At 36.2% G+C, this 21,624-nt stretch overlaps 1 protein-coding gene across 1 annotated transcript; it reads right to left on the minus strand.

Annotated features, from left to right (window-relative positions):
• Window positions 1-2,973: 2,973 nt before the first annotated feature.
• rab30 (RAB30, member RAS oncogene family) lies at window positions 2,974-20,621 on the minus strand. Its single transcript, XM_065281633.2, has 5 exons — window positions 20,145-20,621; window positions 11,896-11,993; window positions 11,264-11,347; window positions 10,216-10,399; window positions 2,974-4,930 (listed from the first exon to the last, which is right to left on the minus strand). The coding sequence occupies exons 2-5, from the start codon at window positions 11,980-11,982 to the stop codon at window positions 4,677-4,679; spliced, it is 609 nt and encodes a 202-aa protein (XP_065137705.1). The 5' UTR covers window positions 11,983-11,993; window positions 20,145-20,621; the 3' UTR covers window positions 2,974-4,676.
• Window positions 20,622-21,624: the final 1,003 nt, after the last annotated feature.

Genomic DNA, 21,624 nt, shown 5'->3' on the forward strand with positions numbered 1-21,624 from the left:
TGAAGTGTTTGCAAACTTTTATGAGTTTTGTAAGCATGTTTAGGCCCCTAAAATGTGTTTTAAGGAGAATAATAAACAGAGCGGTTCTAATATATATAAAATAAATTCAGAGGTGTATAAAACTTTTATACATTTAGTACATTTTATACATTTTCCAAGCATCTGTACTTTATCAGAGTGTTTGTCTAGGCCTAGGGAAAAAAAATACTTTTCTTTACTAAAAAAAAAGTTCACTACATTCTAAAGCATAGAATCATACTGTGTATTCATTATATATTGCATATTAAAATTTATTGAATGCCTAATTACATAAAAATTGTGTACTTTTACTTTCTTTAGGAAAAGTATGAAAATAATTTTTACTTAAAAGTACAAAAAAATAACTCGATGTTTAATGTACTTTAATATTAAATATAAACCAAAAACTTGAAATTATGAAATGTAGTTGATTAAAAATTATTATATGTTTTGGAATGTATGTTTTCCAAAGAAAAACACTAACAAAATACGAATAATTAAAAATTACTTATATGTTGAACGTAGTTCACCCAAAAATGAAAATTCTGTCATCATTACTCATCCTCATGTTGTTACAGACCTGTATAAATTTCTTTGTTCTGATAAACACAAAGGAAGATATTTCGAGGAATGTTTATAATTAAACCGTTCATGGACCCCATTCACTTTCATAGTAGGAAAAAAGAATACTATGGAAGTGAAAGGGGTCCACAAACGGTTTAATTACAAACATTCCTCAAAATATCTTCCTTTGTGTTCATCAGAATAAAGAAATTTATACAGGTTTGTAACAACATGAGGGCAAGTAATTGATGACAGAATTTTCATTTTTGGGTGAACTATCCCTTTAAGTACTACTCTGAATAAATTATATGTAAAATAAAAAAGCAATTATTGCAACAATTTTGTAGGTGAAGTGTTAGCAACATAAAATGTATTTCTTTAGAATATCCAATAAAAATAGAAAGACAAATGCAATTATTAGCACAACTATCCGAGTACTGTATCAAAATTACAAAGTCATCTTCTAACTAAATAAACATCATATTTTTAAAATAATCTTTTTAAAGGCTTATTTATTTTCAATTCTTATAACATTTACTCAAGTATAATTGTAACATGTATTATTATTTTTATTTGTAAGGGATTTTAAGACACATAAAATATACTCATGCTCTTGCAATGCCAACATAATTAGTGTCATACCATGTTTATTTGAAGAAAGAAGTATACTTACAGTCTACTGAAAATTAAAACAAAAGGTCACAAACAGAATTGCTTAAACAAAACACCTTACTTTAGGTGTTGCATTGCTGCAGTTGTGTGTTCAGCTCTTTAGTCATGATGAGAGAGGTATTACACATAATGCATCACACCCATCTAATGCATCACTCACTAAAGGTTTTCGCCCTCACTACACAAAGGATTGTTACCCCTTGACATATATTGTACTTCATATAATGAAATGGTGATGATAATAATGTCTATACAGAAAAAGTAAGCACTTAGTAATACTACTACATTGAAAATCGGAGTCCTTAAAATGGAAAACAAATAATCCTAGTGCCACTGGTACACAATATGGCAATTAAAACAAAGTCAAAAATATCCAAAAGAGACAATACTGTGCATGGCACGTCATAGAAAGAAAATTTATACAAAACTACAAAAGATTATTACTTGAAAATAAAATGTGTTAATAAAAAATCTTAATATTACAGATAAGCAGCTATGTGCAAATATGAAGAAAATGCTTTATACTGCAAAGCAATTGGCAATGACAACCAAAACAGGTTGAAAATATGGTTCGCTGTTATGTTGAATGAATTTACTAAACTAAATCAATGAATCATCATTACAGATTTCACCAAGACTTCATCCTTAATCTATATGGGAATTTAATCACAAAAAGCAAAAATGCATGAAATGCAGGAAATGCTATTTAGCAGCAGATAAAATACTGAAAGTCTATAGATTCACAGTTACATCGTAATGACAAAGGTGCACAGCCAAGGTTGGAGGTACACATTCAAACTGTTTAAAAGTCATTAAAATGCACAACACAAATCCAGAACAAAGGCCAAATGAAATCAGGATCATACTACACCACACCATGACAAAACTCAAACAACTGTTTCTCAAAATGATCCACTGAAACATCAAAACCGATTGTGCAAGAATTCACTATCAACATCTAGCAAATACATATTTCTCTTATTCATACATGAACTTACACACAAACAAACAAACAAACAGTTTTCTCTGCCTCTCAAGTACCAAAAGCTTTAAACATTGTTATGGTTATCATAATAACACAGCTAGACTAAATTAATATGAAGCATCTTCACTGTAAAAATTCTTTGTTGCACTTTAATTTTTAAGTTTAGTCAACTTGAAATTACAATTAATTTCACCTCTCTTCACTAGTGAGTTATTATAAAAATAAAGTTTTAAAAACTTAAGCTAATTCAACTTAAGACCTTACAAGTCAAGAATGTTGAATGAACTTAACAATGTATAAAAACGTAAATGTGCAACAAGGAATTTTTACAGTGTACATTTCGGTTATAATACTTCAAAAGGTGAAAGGACGGAGTATGTCCAACTTCGAATCAGAGTAATGTTGTGGGAAAAACATTGTGTGTATGGAATGAAATAAGTATTTAGACAGTGTACTAAAAAAACAAACGGTGCTATATAGCACCAAAACAATTGCTTTGGATCGTAACGATAGAAGAACCATTTTAGTGCCATATAGCACCGGTGAAGAACCAGTGAAGCACCAGTGAAGCACCAGTGTAGAACCATATAGGGGCCATATAGCACCACATATGGTTCTACATAGCACTATATGGTTCTACACAGGTGCTTCACTGGTGCTTCACTGGTTCTTCACCGGTGCTATATGGCACTAAAAATGGTTCTTCTATCGTTACGATCCAAAGCAACTGTTTTGGTGCTATATAGCACCGTTTGTTTTTTAGAGTGTATGCCATTGGACAAGGAGTTAAAACCATGGTGTTCACTTTTAGGATGTGCAAATACATAAAAAGATGAAATGCCAAAAAACTCTTGCTGGGTGAACACCTGTCCGGGTTACACCGCAAATCAAAATCACCTGAAAAAAAAATATTTAGCATATCCTACTGCACTGTGACTTTTTTTAAACTCCCTCCCATACATATAAATTGTAGTGTTTGTATCAGTATGATTTAATTTTAATGATGTCCAGGATGATTCTAGAATCCAAAGGGAATAATCAAGAAGTGAAACATTCAAATGCATAATGAAAAATCATGAAAATAATGTCACAATGCATTTAAATTGGCTCCAAACAAAATCTAATATCTCGAGGTTCACATTAAATCAAATATAGCACAAGTTTTGCTATAAACGAATACACCAAACCCATACCAAATGTCATTTGTTGGTTGTCTAAACACATGTAAGTGCAATGCGGAATGTTAAAAGAAATGCAAAATATAAAGTCACACAAGTCTGAAATATCACAAGGGTGAGTGAATAATGGCCGAATTTTCATTAAAATGAACTGTCCCTTTAAGGATCATATAAACAGGCTTTGTGTTTTAATATAACCTAGACGAGTTTTCATGAGACTGCCATTTACAATATGACAACAGGATGGCTACATGACAGAGGCACATTGGGCTTTTGCTATGGTTTATCAAAATGACACAGTATTTGTTGTGTATTAGCAACCAAACGTCCATGCAAGCTTTAATGAGAATGTATATACTTATTAAAATGACTGCCTAATGATTTAAAAGAAGTTGTCGCTTTCATTATCATCCTGTCACAGATTATTGACGGATGTAAAATAAATGGGCATGCATGTACCACCTCATGATATCACGAGCAAAGAAGTCACACCAACGTTGTGGCAATGCATTTAAAAGGAATAATTCACCCGAAATATTTTACTTCTGCACTGCTTACCCTTATGTCATTCCAAACCAGCATAGCTGATTTTATTCAGAAAGAAATGCTAATTTGTATTCATTGAAAATCTTCTTTCGATCATAGCCCTCATTTGTGAACGCCATTAGTTTGTGTTTTGCAAAACGCCATTAGTTTGTGTTTTGTAAACAAATAATTTGAATAAGCAGAAGTGTGAATAAGAACTGTTGGTGTTTTGATCAATAAAAGGAGTCAAATTAAAAAGTGGGTGAGCAATAATGACAGAATTTTCATTTTTGGGTGAACCCTCCCTTAAAACGGGTAAGATTGAAGGTGAGGACCTGCACTTGTTATGAACTATTATAAAGGATCCTAAGGATAATAAGATACATCGGCTCACAAGTCAGAAGGAAAATCCCAACTGTTGCATTGTACAGAAGTGTAAAAAATTTCATTGCCTGACCTGTCAGCTGGCATTTTTTGTGTAACAAGATATTTCTCTCCCGTTTAAAATCATAAAACCATCAAGAGCTTCAGTGCCCTCATTTGAAAGCAGCATAATCTGATCATATATGTCTCGAATGTACAGAGTACGGTTTAAAATACCCAAGGGTTTGAGGACGGGTAAAGTAGTAGACTTTAAAAGACTAACCACTGTAGTGTTTGCATTGCACTGACAATACAACCACTTTGTATGCAATCCGTGTCGCCCCTTGAGCCAAAAAGGGTGGCCAAATCTACTAGTTCATGCTGCTGCAGCAACTCAAATAATTGATGTTTTTCCCTTCTCCGGGCATGGGGGTGGAGTCGTTGTTGTCCAACGTGTTTTGCTTGGCCTCGCGGATCAGTTCGCAAGCCAGGTCCAGGAAGAGCTTCTCCACGTTGTCCGACTCTTTGGCCGAGGTCTCCAGATACAACATGCTCTGAGACTCCGCAAACTCCTCCGCTCGCTGCCGATGGACTTCCCGCTTGTCGGCCAGGTCTATCTTATTCCCTGCAAAAAGTAAGAACAGGTTTGAATGACAAAAAAAAATCAAATATGTGTGTGCATTTAAGTTGTCCATCAAAATGCAGTTCGTTCATGGTTCAAATGTTTAACAGCTGCAAGAGAAATATTAAACTACCGCTGTTGGACAATTTTTTGCATCTGCAAACTGCTGAGTGCAATGCAAACATTAATCAAGATAAATACATAAATGCATGGCTGATTAACTTTATTTCTACACCACCATACAGACCATTAACTAGTTGTTTAGATTTGAAGAAAATGTAAGTGGTTTGTTTATAACTCGTGGGCTAAAGTGTTGTGGGTGGCTGCAAGGACAGTTGTACTGTTGCTAAAAAAGTCTGTATAATATTTTGATCCATGGTTATACAGTAGCTTGAGTCTTAGCTTTAATGTACATGAGTGGGATTTTTTGAGTGTGCTTTAAAGTCAACACGAAAACATCTTATCGCTCAGAAAATAAACAACCGCTCTGCAGTCTGCCTGACTTTCATTTAAAAATCGTTTTTATAAAAATATAAGATCAGCCGCATCTAAATGGGTTTTATTAAATGGTTAGTTCCAGCCTTGATTCTGATTGGTCAATAGCAGTGTTTTATTTACGATAAAGCTATGGCCGCTGCATACGTCACACTTTTTCATAGTTTGGTTGGTCCTGCGACTTTTAGTCAGGTGCAACTTATAGACGGCTTCATCGAATGTTTTTTTCTTTTCAAAACGCATTTTTGCTGAAACCACGCTCGCCTAGCTTGACTCCAGTGACCGTAATGGCTGTTCAACTGTCACTCAAGTGGCCACGCCCTTAATTATGCAGAACTTTAAGGCTTAATAGAATTTAAACGGATGAGTTACAAAAAAAAATCACCCCCTCACAGATGTCATGAAGGGCAAAATAAGCTATATACAGGGTTCCCACACCTTAGTTAACTTTAAATTAAAGGACCTTTCAAGGACTTTCCAGGTGCAAATCCCCCTCAAATTCAAGGACTACATCGTGTTACCTTTTAAGATACATTGTTACAGTTCCCTTTCAAGCGAACTTGCGCTGCGTCACTTCGGTGACACTTTGGGGGCGCCTCCAAGGGTAAGTGCGTCTAAATGTGTTTATCAAATTTAACCAATGGTGAGGCTTAATGACAAAGACAGGGTGACGCGGGAGCCAGGAAGTATATCGCTATCTGAAATATTACCAAAGACGGCGTTACAGGGATGCAGGAAGTATGGCAAGGGAGACGCAGCGTCTCGTTCCCTTCTCAGGGAACAACAGTTAGATACGTAACCCGAGAGTTTTCATGTGTCAAACACAACTATGCAAAAAAGCATTTTGGTATGAATCAACATTCGCATACAGAAGATATAAGCATTTAAAGTGAACAGTTTAGCATGTGTGCTTTAAAAGTCTAGAATTTTCCCAGAAAACGTCTTGCATAAAATAGATTCAAGCACTTTCAATGACCTGTATCTATGTATGAATATTTTCAAAAACTTCCCAGGGCCTTACATTTTTTCCCCAGATTCACAAACTTTCAAGGATTTCAAGGACCTGTGGGAACCCTGTATATAGACCAAAAACAGTTTTTGTACTAGGCTGTAAACATTAATTTCTACTGTAAAGTTTGGATTTTAACATGGGAATTGACTCCCTTTTGGAGCCAGCCTCTAGTGGCCAGTCGATGAATTGCAGTTTAAGTCACTTCCGTATTGGCTTTATCAGAGAGATCGGAAGACCACTTAAAACAGTAATAGCTGTCACAAATTATATTATAAAGTAAAAACTGGTTACTTTTTTGGGCCATTTCGTTCTTCCGGTTTGAAAAGTTAAGTTGAAGTCACGTCATAGCAGTGAGATAGGGATGGGCGATATGGCCTAAAATCCATATTGCGTTATACATTGCAGCCTCTTGCGATAGCGATATGTATTGCGATATAATAATTTTAATAGACTCATTTCAGAACAGGTTACATAGACCCTTAGAAAAGCCAAACTGCAAAAAAGTAAGTAAAAGTAAACCGTTATGGCCAGATTAGTCTTGTTACCACTCTTAGCTGGAACTTTTGCCTGGCACACTCTACAGCAGGGGTGTCCAGACTTTTTTGTGTGGTGATCTACTTTTAAAATGATAAAGCCGACAAGATCTATCTGCTAAAAAACACAGTTAATTATTTTTATAACACTAAACACTTTAAATGCTTGTGAGGACTATACTGCATATATATATATATACTGCATGTTTCACAATTACTAGACCATAATGCCAATTTCGCGCATGGAGCAGCAGTTAACTTATGTAACTTATGGCTTAAATCCAAATAATAGATGTTGCATCGGTATTTTTCACAAGTTCCTCTGTTTTGCTGACGCTTTCATCCATGTTTATTCGGCTGCAGCTCGTGGCTCTAAAGTTCGCGGGTAGATAGTGTCATCAACACGCATTATCGCGATAGTGCAATAGATTTAAAATCTCTATCGTGTGCCAATTTTCTATCGTTTATATTGCCCATCCCTACAGTGAGATAAATCCAAGTTTTTCCAGACGTTCATTGGCTGCCATGTCTCCCAAAAGTGTATTTACGTCATTGTTATTTTTAATAGTATTCATAAGCATTGTAACATTATTCATGAGAAAGGACTTGTCTAATCCAATCACAGTGTGCCATGATTTGCACAAGCTATCCCAGCATTTATGCATGCAAAGTATCACTCGAGGATATGCCTCATCAATATCATTAAATCATTAATGTCTGTGATCCCACTAAGTTGCTGGAAATAAAGAGCCTATAGTGAGAATCAGGCATTACATTAAAGGACAAGTTCTGTATTTTAGACTTAAAGCCCTGTTTTCAGATTGTTTATGGTGAAATGGAACGGTTTTGACTGAAATTTCGACATTTGCGGCTTGTGTTTCACCTCACACCTCTACAATGGGTGTATAGGTGCACTGGAACAATCCTTCCTAAAATGCATTAAACTTTCGTTTACAAAGACGTGAAACTCACCGAGTGGTCAGGGGTGTTCACTGATATGCTCACACAAAAATCGCTGCAAAAGATGCTTTCCAACAGCTGTTTTAGCATTCGTTGTTAACTTGTGGACCTATTTTTCCAAACGCCTCACACCCGTACATTCTTCCGCTTAGAGCTTGAATAATAAACACTCCAGCCCAGGTGGTGGCGCTAATCCGCCATTGCCAATTGCAAGAATAGAAACAAAGTTCCCGGCGCGGAGTAATACCGTACCTCACAGCACATCTAATACAAGTCAATGGAGTTGGTAAAAACTACGATAAAACCTGTTGGAATGCGTATTTTGCAGTGATTTTTGTGTGAGCATATCAGTGAACACCCCTGACCACTCGGTGAGTTTCACGTCTTTGTAAACGAAAGTTTAATGCATTTTAGGAAGGATTGTTCCAGTGCACCATTAAACCCATTGTAGAGGTCTGAGCTGAAACACAAACACGCGAAAATTCTCAGGGCAGCCGCAAATGTCGGAATTTCAGTCAAAACCGTTCTATTTCACCATAAACAATCTGAAAACAGGGCTTTAAGTCTAAAATACCGAACTTGTCCTTTACTTGGAGGAAAAATCATCATTTATTAAAAAAATGTGTATTATTAAAAGATTTTTTATGGAACACTGGTGCATCTTTTATCATATTACTGTTGCTGCCATTTAAGGAAAAAAATTGTAAAGCAGCTAAACTGTAAAGACAGCACAAAAGAAGACTGCACAGGGCTCGAAATTGCGACTATTTTGGTCGCATATGCGACCGAAATTTAATCTGTGCGACCTTAAAATATATTTGGGAGCATTTGTGCGACTGCCAATTTTGTTGTGGTGCGACTTGATTTAGATTGTGATGCTGCGTGCTGCTGTCCCAGGTTCAGTGTTCTCTCCAACGTTACATAACCAATCAAATTTCGCCATTAAGTTCTTACGTTTAATGAAGACCGCAGATTGGCTAATATGAGCGTCAGTCATTCCTTGTTGCCATGCTACGTTAATACGTGAAGCGCGAAAACGTGAAAGACGAACCGTGAGCATGACGAGAACGAGCCAACTACAGCCAATGTTACTACTGTAATTAATCAGACGATCCGGATTCAAATGCGACTCCACCACCGGAAGATAAGACTTGACGTTAAACCTTTCGGAGAGAGTGGCTTAAAGATTTTGAGTATCTCCGCTATGAGAATGGCTCGATGTAACTTACTGTGTTTACTGTAAATCCTGTAAAACGGCATTGGTGGCGGAATCAAAACATTTTAAGCGCCAGACCTTGCTTAAACATGGCGAAAGTGCCAAAAACACAAGTAGTGTCATGATAAATGTGTTCATTATTGATGGAGACACCGACCTGTCTGTCAAAGAGTGTTTGATAGTGTATGTGCGCATGCGCTGGGGAATGGACATCCGACAAACATCCTTGTGGTCCATGTTGATGTGGAACACGACAATGCTGATGGTATGTTTTTATAGTATTTTTTAAAACATTAAAACATAATTTTGGAATCTATGCAGCAAAAAATAAAATAAAATAAATAGAAGAACAAATTTTAAATGCCGGCCACAGTGGCGTTTTATTTTTAATAAAATAAATCTATTAACATATACATTGTAGTTTTGGTGCCTTTAAATTTTTGGATGGATGCGCCTAAATTTTTGTTGGTGCTCCTAACTCTTTAAAGTTGGGAGCACCAGTGCTACCAAATAAAAAAGTTAATTTTGAGCCCTGCTGCATATCTTAGACTGATATTTATGAAATCCAGTAAATAAAGGCAAGAAGTATTAACAGTCATTTTTGTTACGTTCTGCAAAATGCATGCATACGCTAACACAGTGGTTCTCAAACTTTTTCCGCGTGCGGCCCCCCTTGTGTACAGTGCATTCCTTCGCGGCCCCCCAAAGAAAATTTATGACAAAAACTGTTCTAAAATTTAACATTTTAATTAAACAAAACATATTAAGTCATACAAAATAGTGCTGTTGGTTAGTAGCCTTATTTTTTTAGGTTTAATTACACAGAATTCATGATAAATGAATGTATTTTATAAAATGTCATAAAACTGGGGCCCCCTGGCACCATCTCGTGGCTCCCCTGGGGGCCCCGGACCCCAGTTTGAGAACCACTGCTCTTACATATATCTAGCAATACATATCAAGTTAAGCTGTACAAAAATTAACCTGTTCTCTATGGTGTATTGTAGTAAACCATCAGTCTACTTGAATAATGATTTTTTTTATTTTGGAAGCATTTCAAATCAACACTAACCTACTAAGATTGTCACCACTTGGTTGTTAGCATACTGCTCAATCTCCCTCAGCCACTCAGGAAGGCACCGGAAGGAATCCTCGCAGGTGATGTCATAGGTGAGGATGAGGGCGTTGGCACTGCGATAGTAGCTCTGGGTTATGGAGCGAAACCTCTCCTGCCCGGCTGTGTCCCAGATCTGGAGCTGCGAGGAGATGAACGGATCAAATGATCCCTGAAATCAATCTAGCAGTTTCAGCAGAACCCAATACAAGCAGAGTTTCAACCTCAGAGATGCCAAGGCACAGGCAATATGAAGTGAATTTACTTTCACAATGCATCCCAGCAGTCTATCGGCTGTTAGTCCTCTGGATGTATACGTCACAACAGTAGATTTTTGTAAAGCTGACATGAAATACTACACTGTATTGCGGTTGCATTTACAGCTGGCATCTAGAGATGGTTAAAGGCATGTATAGATGGTTAAACTAAGTGAAAGTGAAGTAATGCATGGTAACCTATACTTGGAAATTGACTTCTGCATTTAACACATCCCATTGAGTAGTGAACACCCACATACACCCTAAGCAGTGGGCAGCTATCACTCAAATGCCCAGGGAGCAATTGGGGCAAAGATGCTTTGCTCAAGGTCACCTCAATCGCAGCCTGCTGGCCATGACACTTGAACCGAAGACTTTCGGGTTACCTTCAAGTTACAAGCCCGACTCGCTATCCACTAGGCCTTCTGCCTTACTAAGACAGAAGGCCAATTGCAAATTCAAATTTTGATTCAATTGATTCAAGATCTTTATTGTCATCTGGTAGAATAACATTTTGTCCATTCTTCTTGAAAAAAATGGGGTAAAAGAGCGCGAGAAACAATAAATTATAAAAGACACTGAAAATGCAAATGAGTATACAACAGAAAAAAATATTAGAAATAAAAATACACAATAACAAAAAGTCAACATAAGTTTGAATTACAAAATGGTATGCAATTTGAAAAAATAAATTACAATAAAACAATGTAGTACCATATAATGATACTAAATTGAAGTGTCACACCTACCTTTACTTTAACTCCTTTTATTTCAACAGTTTTGATCATGAAGTCAACTCCTATGGTCGCACCTTGTCCAGGAGGGAACAGGCCCTAGAAAATTATCAAAAAAGGAGCAGAAATAAATCAATTATTCTTCTATACAAGTCATTTAAATATTCAGTGAAAATACATACAACCTAGTATGTATTATGTGGTGAGTTACTTTTGACAAATAGCCATAGCTTTATATGACTGTTCTCTTTATATGTTATTATATTTTTTTATTTATACATAAATTGAATTCAACATGGTTTATAAAAGTAGGCTACATTATTTACTGTCGACAACAATTGAATCTTTCACATACTTTAGGAATGAGGCGCACCAATCTAACATTTACATTTATGAACCGTCTTATAAACCACTTTTATGATGCTTTTAAGACCTTTTGTATTTCAATCCCTATTCATTGTCACTACACGCAAAAATTGGCCAACGCAGTGTTCAGAATTTTCATTTCTAGCTAAACCAATCCTTTGAAATATTGCTCCTGTGTCAGAGGATTAAAATAACCCCAAATATATTGAATTCGTGTCAATTTGTTTGAACAATGACAAATCTTTGTTGAAAGAAATGAAATTATAAGTTATAGCACAGACCTGAGTGAAGCGTCGGACAAGGCAGGTTTTCCCCACTCCTGCATTTCCTATCAGCACAATTTTGAATAAAAAGTCATAATCCTCCATGCTCACCAACGCTAAGAGAGAGAGAGAGAGAGAGAGAGAGAGAGAGACCTTATTTTCCACATATCATACATTTTTGTAGCTCCAGATTTCACTCACATCCTAAAACACACAGATTGAAAAGCACCATGTCCCTGATTGGCCATCTAAGGCTGTGAGTCCGAAGCTGGAGGAATTATGATAATGTCGGTCTTCTCTACATCAGTGGTTCCCAAACTTTTTCAACGTGCGGCCCCCCTTGTGTACGGTGCATTCCTTCGGCGCCCCCCAAAGAAAATTTGTGACAAAAAAACTGTTCTAAAACTCAACATTTTAATAAAAAAAAACATTAAATTATACAAAAAAAGTAGTGCTTTTGGTTAGTAGCCTTATTTTTTTAGGTTTAATTACACAGAATTCATGATAAATTAATGTATTTCATAAAATGTCATAAAACTGGGGCCCCCCGGCACCATCTCGCGGCCCCCAGTTTGAAAACCACTGCTATACATCACCAATCCCAGGAAGTAAACTGTTGCCTACAATCCACGTGTTTGTTGTAGTCCAGGAAAAGAGGTTCACGTTGGAGATGATAACTTGCGTCATCGTTTTATTTGGGATTTGTACCTTTTGCATATAGTTTCAGTAAGGAGGTTTAATCAACTCTGAATTAAAACATGAACTCTTGAGTTGACTAATCTGAGATGGGAAAACCATCGACTCTAAATAGACTGAATATCCATTGTCAATGGAGCATCGATATTAAAATTCACCTTGGCAACAGCATGTAAAAAAGAGGTCTGAATACTTTTCACTGCTAAACTACACAAAAAATTATCAGGGTTAAAATATCAGATGTAAATAAACTGAGGACTGCAAGTTGTTGAACCTTATATACATTTTCATGCAGATGCAATTCCATGGACAAAGGAACATGACAACAGCTAAAAATTAAATAAGACTTGGGCATTAAAGGCTACCTGACTTTACAAAGGTTTGACATTAATAAAATTAAAATACGCCAAGCCAGTATTTGAACTCAGGTTGTCAAAAGTATGTCTGCCCTGACCACTGCGCACAGCACTACCCCACTAGACCAGCAACTCTGATGAATGAATTTGTAAAAAAAAAACGTAAAGGGAACTGAGCACGGCCACAAAGGTTGATAGTCACTTAAGGATTAGTATTGAAATATATTATAAAATGTATTAAAAGAAAAATTATTAATATTATGCTTAAATAAAGGCTAGGGCTGCTCGATTATGGGCAAAATCATAATCACAGTTATTTAAAAAATATATATATATATCATTGTTATTTAACTTGACTACTAAGTGACTATGAAAACACAAATTTATTTAACCTTTTAACTCTTTCCCCGCCATTGACGAGATTTCTCGTCAATTAAGAGAAAACGCTTCCCCGCCAATGACGAGATATTCCGTCTTTCCGCAATACCGCTATTATCCACCAGGTGGCGCCCTTCCGCAACTTTTTAAAACCGGAAGTATTGCCCTATGCCAAGCTGCTGCATGTCCGTGTCTGTTTTAAAGATCGCTCTGAATCGGATCTCTATGAAAAGTCCGTCATAAAAATGGAATTATTTCTGCTTTTTGCTCAAAATATGGTGTTTTTGCAAAAACCTACCCATATTCAAAAGCTGATTGCAAAAGAACCACTAAAGGTAGGATGAAACGTTTTTTTTTGTTTGAAAGCAGAGGGTCTGTTCTTTCATTTGGTATATTGTATGTTTATATATTTAAAGAAGAACATTTTCTGGAAGGCATTAAACTTTGGTGAAAATCATGAAAAACGCTGGCGCTGGCTGGCAACTTTTTTTAAAAACGCTGGCGGTGAAAGAGTTAATGAACTCTTTCCCCACCAGCATTTAAAAAAAAAAATGCCACCCAGCACAAGCATTTTTGCTGATTTTCACAAAAGTTTAATGGCTTCCAGAAAATATTCTTTAAAAATATAAACGTACAATATATCAAATGAAAGAAAAACCCTCCTGTTTCATTCTACCTTTATTTGGTGGATAATAGCTATATTACGGATCGCTGGAAAAACTTCTCATTGGCAGGGAAGCGTTTTATCTCAATTGATGAGTTAACTCTCAATGGCAGGGAAAGAGTTAAGTAAGTGTTGCATTAGGCTACACGTGTCAAAGCAGTGGTGCCTTCGAACTGCTTTACAAACACAAATGCTATTTAAATTGTAATGGCACAATAATTGTTTTAGCCCGATTATCCTGTTTTTGTAATCGATTTAATATCAAACTGAAATTGAAAATCAAAAACGATTAATTGCACAGCCTTAATAAATGCATGTGGTTAGGGCTGCACGATTCGGAGAAAAAATCTAATTGCGATTTTTCTGAACAAAATTGCGATTCGCGATTTAAAGTGCGATTCATTTGTATATAATAAAAGAGCTACATCCAGGTTTGTTGTGGTGGTTTTAATAGCACCAAAGAAAGATGCTGTGCTACTGTTTATTTAAAACCTCTTAAACATTGTACCAAGTTGTCTGCAGGACTTTTTTAATCTAAGAACATTAAAATACAATGTAACAAAAATTTATTGAAAGTTTTATTTAAAATAACATATATGCCAATGTATTTTGGCTGTCACTACAACAATGCTTCTGACAAGCAAATGTTTAGTTTTTTCTTTTAATCATAAGACTATACTCATCTTGTTTTACTTTTCAGGCATCTGTAATAAATGTAAATATATAAGTTATTAGAATCTATGATTTAACATAAGCAAAAAATACAAATAAACACTGCACAGTCCTCACTGTAAGATTTTAAATGTGGAGCTGCAGAAGCTTGTTCAGTTAAGAGTAAGGAGAGATTTTAATTTTTGGTGTGTAATAAACATTTCTGACACAGAAAGCACCAGGTTACTGTCTGTCACTTTAAGACACAAGACAGCTTTAAAACTGCTCTGCTTCAATATACTGATAAACATCCAGCTGTTTATGTTCACTTAGACAAGAAAGAAAACTTAAGTTTAGTGATCACGTGTGTGCTGACTGCTCTCTGTGTGCGCGCTTCGTGAACCCTCGTGCCTGTAAATATTCAAAGTGGTGCAGATGTGCGCGTGCAAGAAAGTATAATGTACCTCTTTCGTCTGCTGTGTTCCGGGCTATAAACCTGCTTATAGTCTGATGAGGCGCTTGTCATTGTTTGCGATGCATGACAAGAAACGGACGTATATACACCTTTCTTTAAGTCCAACATTACACAAAAGGGAAATGTTTTCGCGCATTTCTGTCCTTTCATTTGCCGGTTAATGAGTTATAATGGGTTTTTATAATGACCCCGGTTTAAAAATGACTGAATCCAAAACCTGCCAACTTCATGACATTCCGCGTTGTGCAGTTAACTCTTTCACCGCCAGCGTTTTTAAAAAAAGTTGCCAGGCAGCGCCAGCGTTTTTCATGATTTTCACAAAAGTTTAATGCCCTCCAGAAAATGTTCTTCTTTAAATATATAAACATACAATATACCAAATGAAAGAACAGACCCTCTGCTTTCAAACAAAAAAAAAAAACGTTTCATCCTACCTTTAGTGGTTCTTTTGCAATCAGCTTTTGAATATGGGTAGGTTTTTGCAAAAACACCATATTTTGAACAAAAAGCAGAGTTAATTCCATTTTTGTGACGGAATTTTCATAGAGATCCCATTCAGAGCGATCTTTAAAACAGACACGGACATGCAGCAGCTTGCCATAGGGCAATACTTCCGGGTTTAGAAAGTTGCGGAAAGACGGAAAATCTCGTCATTGGCGGGGAAGCGTTTTCTCTTAATTGACGAGATATCTCGTCAATGGCGGGGAAAGAGTTAATTCCATTTGTATGCATTTCGCGATTCTGTCCGTGTTTTTTCCGCATCGCGGAAATCATATGGCCGTACACTTTGTTGGGGAGTTGAACTGCTGCTCGCTCAATGGCGTTATCTGACGTGTTGTCAGCACCTCAGTGTTAATGCACTCTATTGGTTTAAACTGCATCAAACGTAAAATGCGCATGAAGCGAACTGTCAAAAACGGCGTACTAGATGATTGTTATATTTGATAGTTTTGAATCGAAATAATCACAGCTCTTGCGATTCGAAAATCGCATCCATTCACATCGCGATTTCGGTTTAAAAACGATTAATCGTGCAGCCCTACATGTGGTTAATACAAAAATCCATTGGGTCTCATAATACTCTGCCAATGTAAATGTAACACCCACAAATGAATCTAACATCACTACAGCAGGGGTTTTCAACCTTTTGCAACTTACGGCCCACCAATGACTGTTTAAAACATGCAGAGGATCACCTTTCATAATACTATCAATGCGGACAACAGAAAAACAATGCATTTTGACATGACTTTTGCATCACTAAAGGTAAACCTGTAGATGAACGAGGAACGTCACTGAGTACGTTTACATGCACAGAATAAGTGGATAACTATCAAAAATCTGAATTACAGAAAACTGTTTTCATGCGTTTACACGCAAATCAGTAAGCCGGCTATGCAGACAACTGCGTTTACATGGGACTTGAAGAATTATCAGTTTTCTTGCAGGCAGTGACGTCACCACCTATAGTACACAATAGTCGTTCAAAAAGTCAACGGTCGGCATATCTGTCTTAAGCTATATTGTTGTATCTCTTCTCGTGTCTGCAGAACCTGTAAATGTAACATGAGCTTTTATTTTCACAGTTTCTCTACCAACTGCTTTAGTCGAGCAGAGACTTTTATGCGTTACCTTGCGCTTACTTCTGCGTGTGACGTTCATCTTTCATACGCGGAGACATGCGCACATGGACAAAACCGTGAGAAAGACGGTTAAGGTGTTTACATGCCACACGAAATCGGCGTAATGAGCAAAAAACTACCTGTGCCGATCGGTTTTTGCTTACGCTGTTTATGAGCTTTCCCCGATTAAAGAAAACCGCTTTACGCGTTTACATGACCCCACGTGTTATCAGTTTATTAAGCATAATCGGCGTAAGACTGTGCATGTAAACGCACTCATTGCTTCCAATGGAAAAACCAAACCACATTGGTGTCATTTTGAGCAAAAAAACAAAACAAAAAACATTTAGAGAGGAAGATGTAAAGACGGGCTTTTAGGCTTAGACTTTGGGCTCTCTTACACCCAGCACAATGCAGCGCAATGCGAAACGCAAGTGTCTTTTGCTAGTTTCCACCCTGCGCAATAATTTCACGTTTAGCGCCACGTTGTTTAAATAGCAAATGCATTTGCGCCCCCTTTTGCGCCCATGGGCGTTCTGGTCTGAAAACGAGATGTGTTCAGGCGTATTGTTGGCGCGTTGCTATTTTGAGGCAACTAAAATAGACTACACCATTGACTAAAACCTGGTCTAAAGTCTAAAGTTATGGCGCAATATGTTTTTAGTTATTTAAAGAGCGTGTTAGTAATATGCACCTATAAACGGGACGACAACGCGGGTTTGCTTATTACATACGTGAATGTGCAGCAGCACAAAAACGCTTTTAAATATGAAAGATTAAAGGATTGAATGTAAAAGATTATTAATGAGTCTCTTGGACATAAATGAGGACTAATTATGAGACGTTAGAAGGCGTAAAGAGCTGCTTCACCTGCAGTCTGGTAAGTAAATAAATGCTTTGCTTTAAACAAATGCATCTTTTTTTAAATGTTTTTTTTTAAATGCTACCTCACGGATTTATTGTATATGACGCTGTCCAAGTGCTGAAACGTGCGGAGAGCCGTTTGTAAATTCTTTATCTCTTGTTTGTTACAAATAAAGTATTTTTAGAGTACAAACCTTTTCTTACATACTTGTAAATTATTTTTTGATGATATTGGATAGCCATACATTTAAAGCAATTAAAAGCCTGCTTTTTTACTTCCATGACTAAAAGAAAACGGGGTTTAAAGGTTTTAATAAAAAAATTACAATTTCAATACAAGTGAAAATCAACACAATTATTTAACATTAATCTTAAACTGAGGATATTCTTCCTCAGCTTAGTTTTTCAGTTTACAAAGTCTGTCATCTAAATAGCGATTAAACATAGCGCCAGCGCAACTAGCTTTTAAAGGGGATAAGAGCTGAGACTCTCATTGGTTTCAGGGCTCGAAATTGCGACTGTTTTGGTTGCATATGCGAACAAAATTTAATCTGTGCGACCTTAAAATATATTTGGGAGCATTTGTGCGACTGCCTATTTTGTTGTGGTGTGACTTGATTTAGATTGTGTATGCTGTGTGCTGTTAGCCTGGGTGCCAGCCGATCTTAGCCCCGCCCACCACGATTTGAAATACGGGGAAGATCGTTTAGACGTTGCGCTTTAGAAAAGTACTCGAGGGTAGTACCTTTGAGAAGTTATTTTTATGAATCTTGCTTTATTCACATCAGATTTTTCTTATGAATTTATATGAATTAAAATTGCTCATTCAAGATGCATGAACTAAAAGCCCATTTATGTTTGAATATCGCAACAGCAATCAAATCACGTCAGATAGAACGTATGTTTATTCAGATGCACCTAATCTAAGTATATTAAATTGGCTTACAAGTCATTTCAATTGACTGTTTTATATTTTTTGTTGAAATTGCAGTGTAATATATAAAATATGTAAAGGTTTCCCGGACAGGGATTAGCTTAAGAAAGGACTAGACCTTAGTTAGAAAAAATAAGTTTAACAAACATGCCTTACTAAAAACAAAACAAAGGGCACTGATGTATTTTAAGATATGTCGGTGAAAGTTGTTTTCAGTTTGGACAGCTCTTACATTTATTTTAGTCTAGGACTAGTCTAATCCCTCTCCAGGAAACTGCCCCATAGAGTAGTAAGTTAAGTTGACTTGAACTGGCAATTTGATTATAATGTAAAGACAGCTCAAATGTTTCAGTGTACATAATGAAAATGTGCGCAATAAATAATGACATAAACACAGCTACTTATTTAAAAATGGCTTGACTTATCTCAACGTCATGGGTTTGGCATACTTCCTATTCTGAAACAGAAAACCCAGAGTTTCCCTCATTTTAGAGTTAACATATTCAGAGTTTTAACTTAACCTCCTTTTTAAAACGGGCCCCTGATGTCTCTAGGGACTCTGTTTTAACCATGCATTATTTAATCAACAGTCCTTGTGTATTTTAGATGGCACATTTACTGCATGTGTCTGTGGTGTTGCTATAGAAGAAACTGCTATGCACAGGCTGAAAGGCTGCAGTTGCCAAGGCCTGTGGTAGGATGCTGTGAGGACTGCAATAAATGCACAATGAATAAAGATAAACTCCCATAGGCCTGTCAACACACACACACACACACACACACACACACACACACACACACACACACACACACATAGGCAAATATGCTTTCAACAGCTGATTAACTGTGGAGGACAAGTCAAACTCAGAAGAATTAGAAAACAATAAAACAATGAAATATTAATGCAATTAGATGCCGCAATAAATTGAACGAAGGCAGATATTAACAATCACTACACAACCATGACAGGGTTATTTACATTTATTACGAAATTCACTCTCACATTTCTAGATGTTTGGATTGACTAAAAGTCCAAATAATTTACAAAAACTCACATAAAGCAATTCCCAGCTACTATTTAATATTTATTTCTATGACTTTCCAGGCTTGGCAATTACAAGATCAATGTTTTGTACAATACACTATAACAAAATGGGGTTTTAGTCTCACTGACTGAATATGTAAGCATAATGCAACAGACTTTAATCTTGAAATCAACATGTTGAACGCAATTGTACTATTTATTATAGGACAGCATTGCCATTCGTGTTTTTAGGAATGTGTGGATTACAAATAATAATTTTAATCTAAAAATGCCATGTATGACATCTGCCTGTAGTAAATTAAATGCAAATCTTTTATAATATAAACAATAAAGAAAATAGGATAGGACTTCTGCTATGCAACATATACTTTTGATATGAAAGAAATCGACAGATGTGGCCTAACGCATTTGTCTAACGTTACATTATAAACGTCTCAGTAGGGATAACTGCTCATGTAAACACATTTTAATTAATGCCTGATTAATAACTGCAGTCGTATACCGTTAGTTAGTTAGCTAGCAGGATGCTCTGCACAAGCTCCATGTTCATTAAAGGTCACATTAAATCATATTTACACTTACCAAACACAGGGGATTTACCCCGCTGATTTTATTATATCCAATGCATTCAGTCTTTTCTTCTGGGAGTCTAAACGACACTGGCAATCTTGCAACGCCAGCAATCTCGTCAAATTTTCGGCTCCACTGTTGCACAATGATCGCAGAGTTTCCTTCGTTTTTACAATGACATCATGCTGCTAGTGATGGTCGTTTTCGAAGCACTGCTTCATGAGGCTTCGAAACATTTACGAATCTTTTGTTTCGAATCAGTGGTTCGGAGCGTGTTTCAAACTGGCCCAAGTCACGTGATTTTAGCAAACGAGGCTTCATTACGTCATAACTGTTTCGAAACGTTTCGAAAATCCGACGATTCACCACTAGGGGGAGTTGATCACATGACCAGTGTCTAATATGTTTCGGTGAACTCGGGTCAGTTTTATTATAAAAGTTCATAAAACATTTATCCTTCTGACTAATTACACTGCCATTTTGTCTATTTATTGTTTATAGACAGATTTAATGACAAAAATGTGCATAATTAAAAGGGTAGTTCGTTTTAATGATTTGTTTGCCCTAAATAAAACAAAAAACACATAATAAACTTTTAACTATGTCTTAATTAAGTTAAATAATTTTTTTAAACATATTTTAATAAAAATCTTGCTATTTTTTTGTAAAAAAAAAGTCTAAAATGTTTGGCCATATCTGCTCTACACTATTTTGACCAGCAGAGGTCGCCAGCGTGTGTGCTGTTTCGAACTGCTTCGAAAAACTGAATCAATTTTCGAAGCAATTGGTTCATTTGATTCGAAGCTTCGAAAAGCTTCGTTTCTCCCATCACTACATGCTGCTTCCCCAGTGGAAGCCGAGCCCGAAAAACACGAGCAGAGGAAGGGCATTGTGGGATTTGTAGTTCAGATGTATCGAGCTACGAGCTCGGGGAGATAAAAGTAATATGCTCTGATTTTTTGTGACACAAATTATAAAATAAGTCGAATCGGACTATTTAAGTATAGTTTTGATGTTGTATAATTGGTACTAACCTCGATAAAAGGAATATGTTTTCTGGGATTTGTAGTTCTAGGCGTAGCGCGGAGGATGGATGGGAACATGAACTGTGAATATGAATATGAACTGTTAAGTTAAGTCTCGTGTGACAATTAAACAGTTAATTAACTATATGTATTATTCTGAAAAGTTGTTATTTTGAAAAAGTACGTAAAATAAAGTATAAAATTACTTAACTCACTAAATAATCATGCAAGGGCATCCGCGTAAATGACAACAGTAAACAAACAATACATAAATAAACAAAGTGTACTGTATATACCATTTATGTAAAAAACAACAAAGTAAAAGCTTACAGTGTTCATACCTTTTGACCAATAGATGGCGATGTCACATTACTGATCATGTGTTTTTGTTTTTGAGCAATTAAGGTTTACTATACTTATTATACTTAGTTAATTGTACATTTTCAATTGTTTAAATTAAATTGATG

Source organism: Paramisgurnus dabryanus, chromosome 8 (assembly GCF_030506205.2).
Source record: "Paramisgurnus dabryanus chromosome 8, PD_genome_1.1, whole genome shotgun sequence".
Classification (NCBI taxonomy): domain Eukaryota; kingdom Metazoa; phylum Chordata; class Actinopteri; order Cypriniformes; family Cobitidae; genus Paramisgurnus; species Paramisgurnus dabryanus.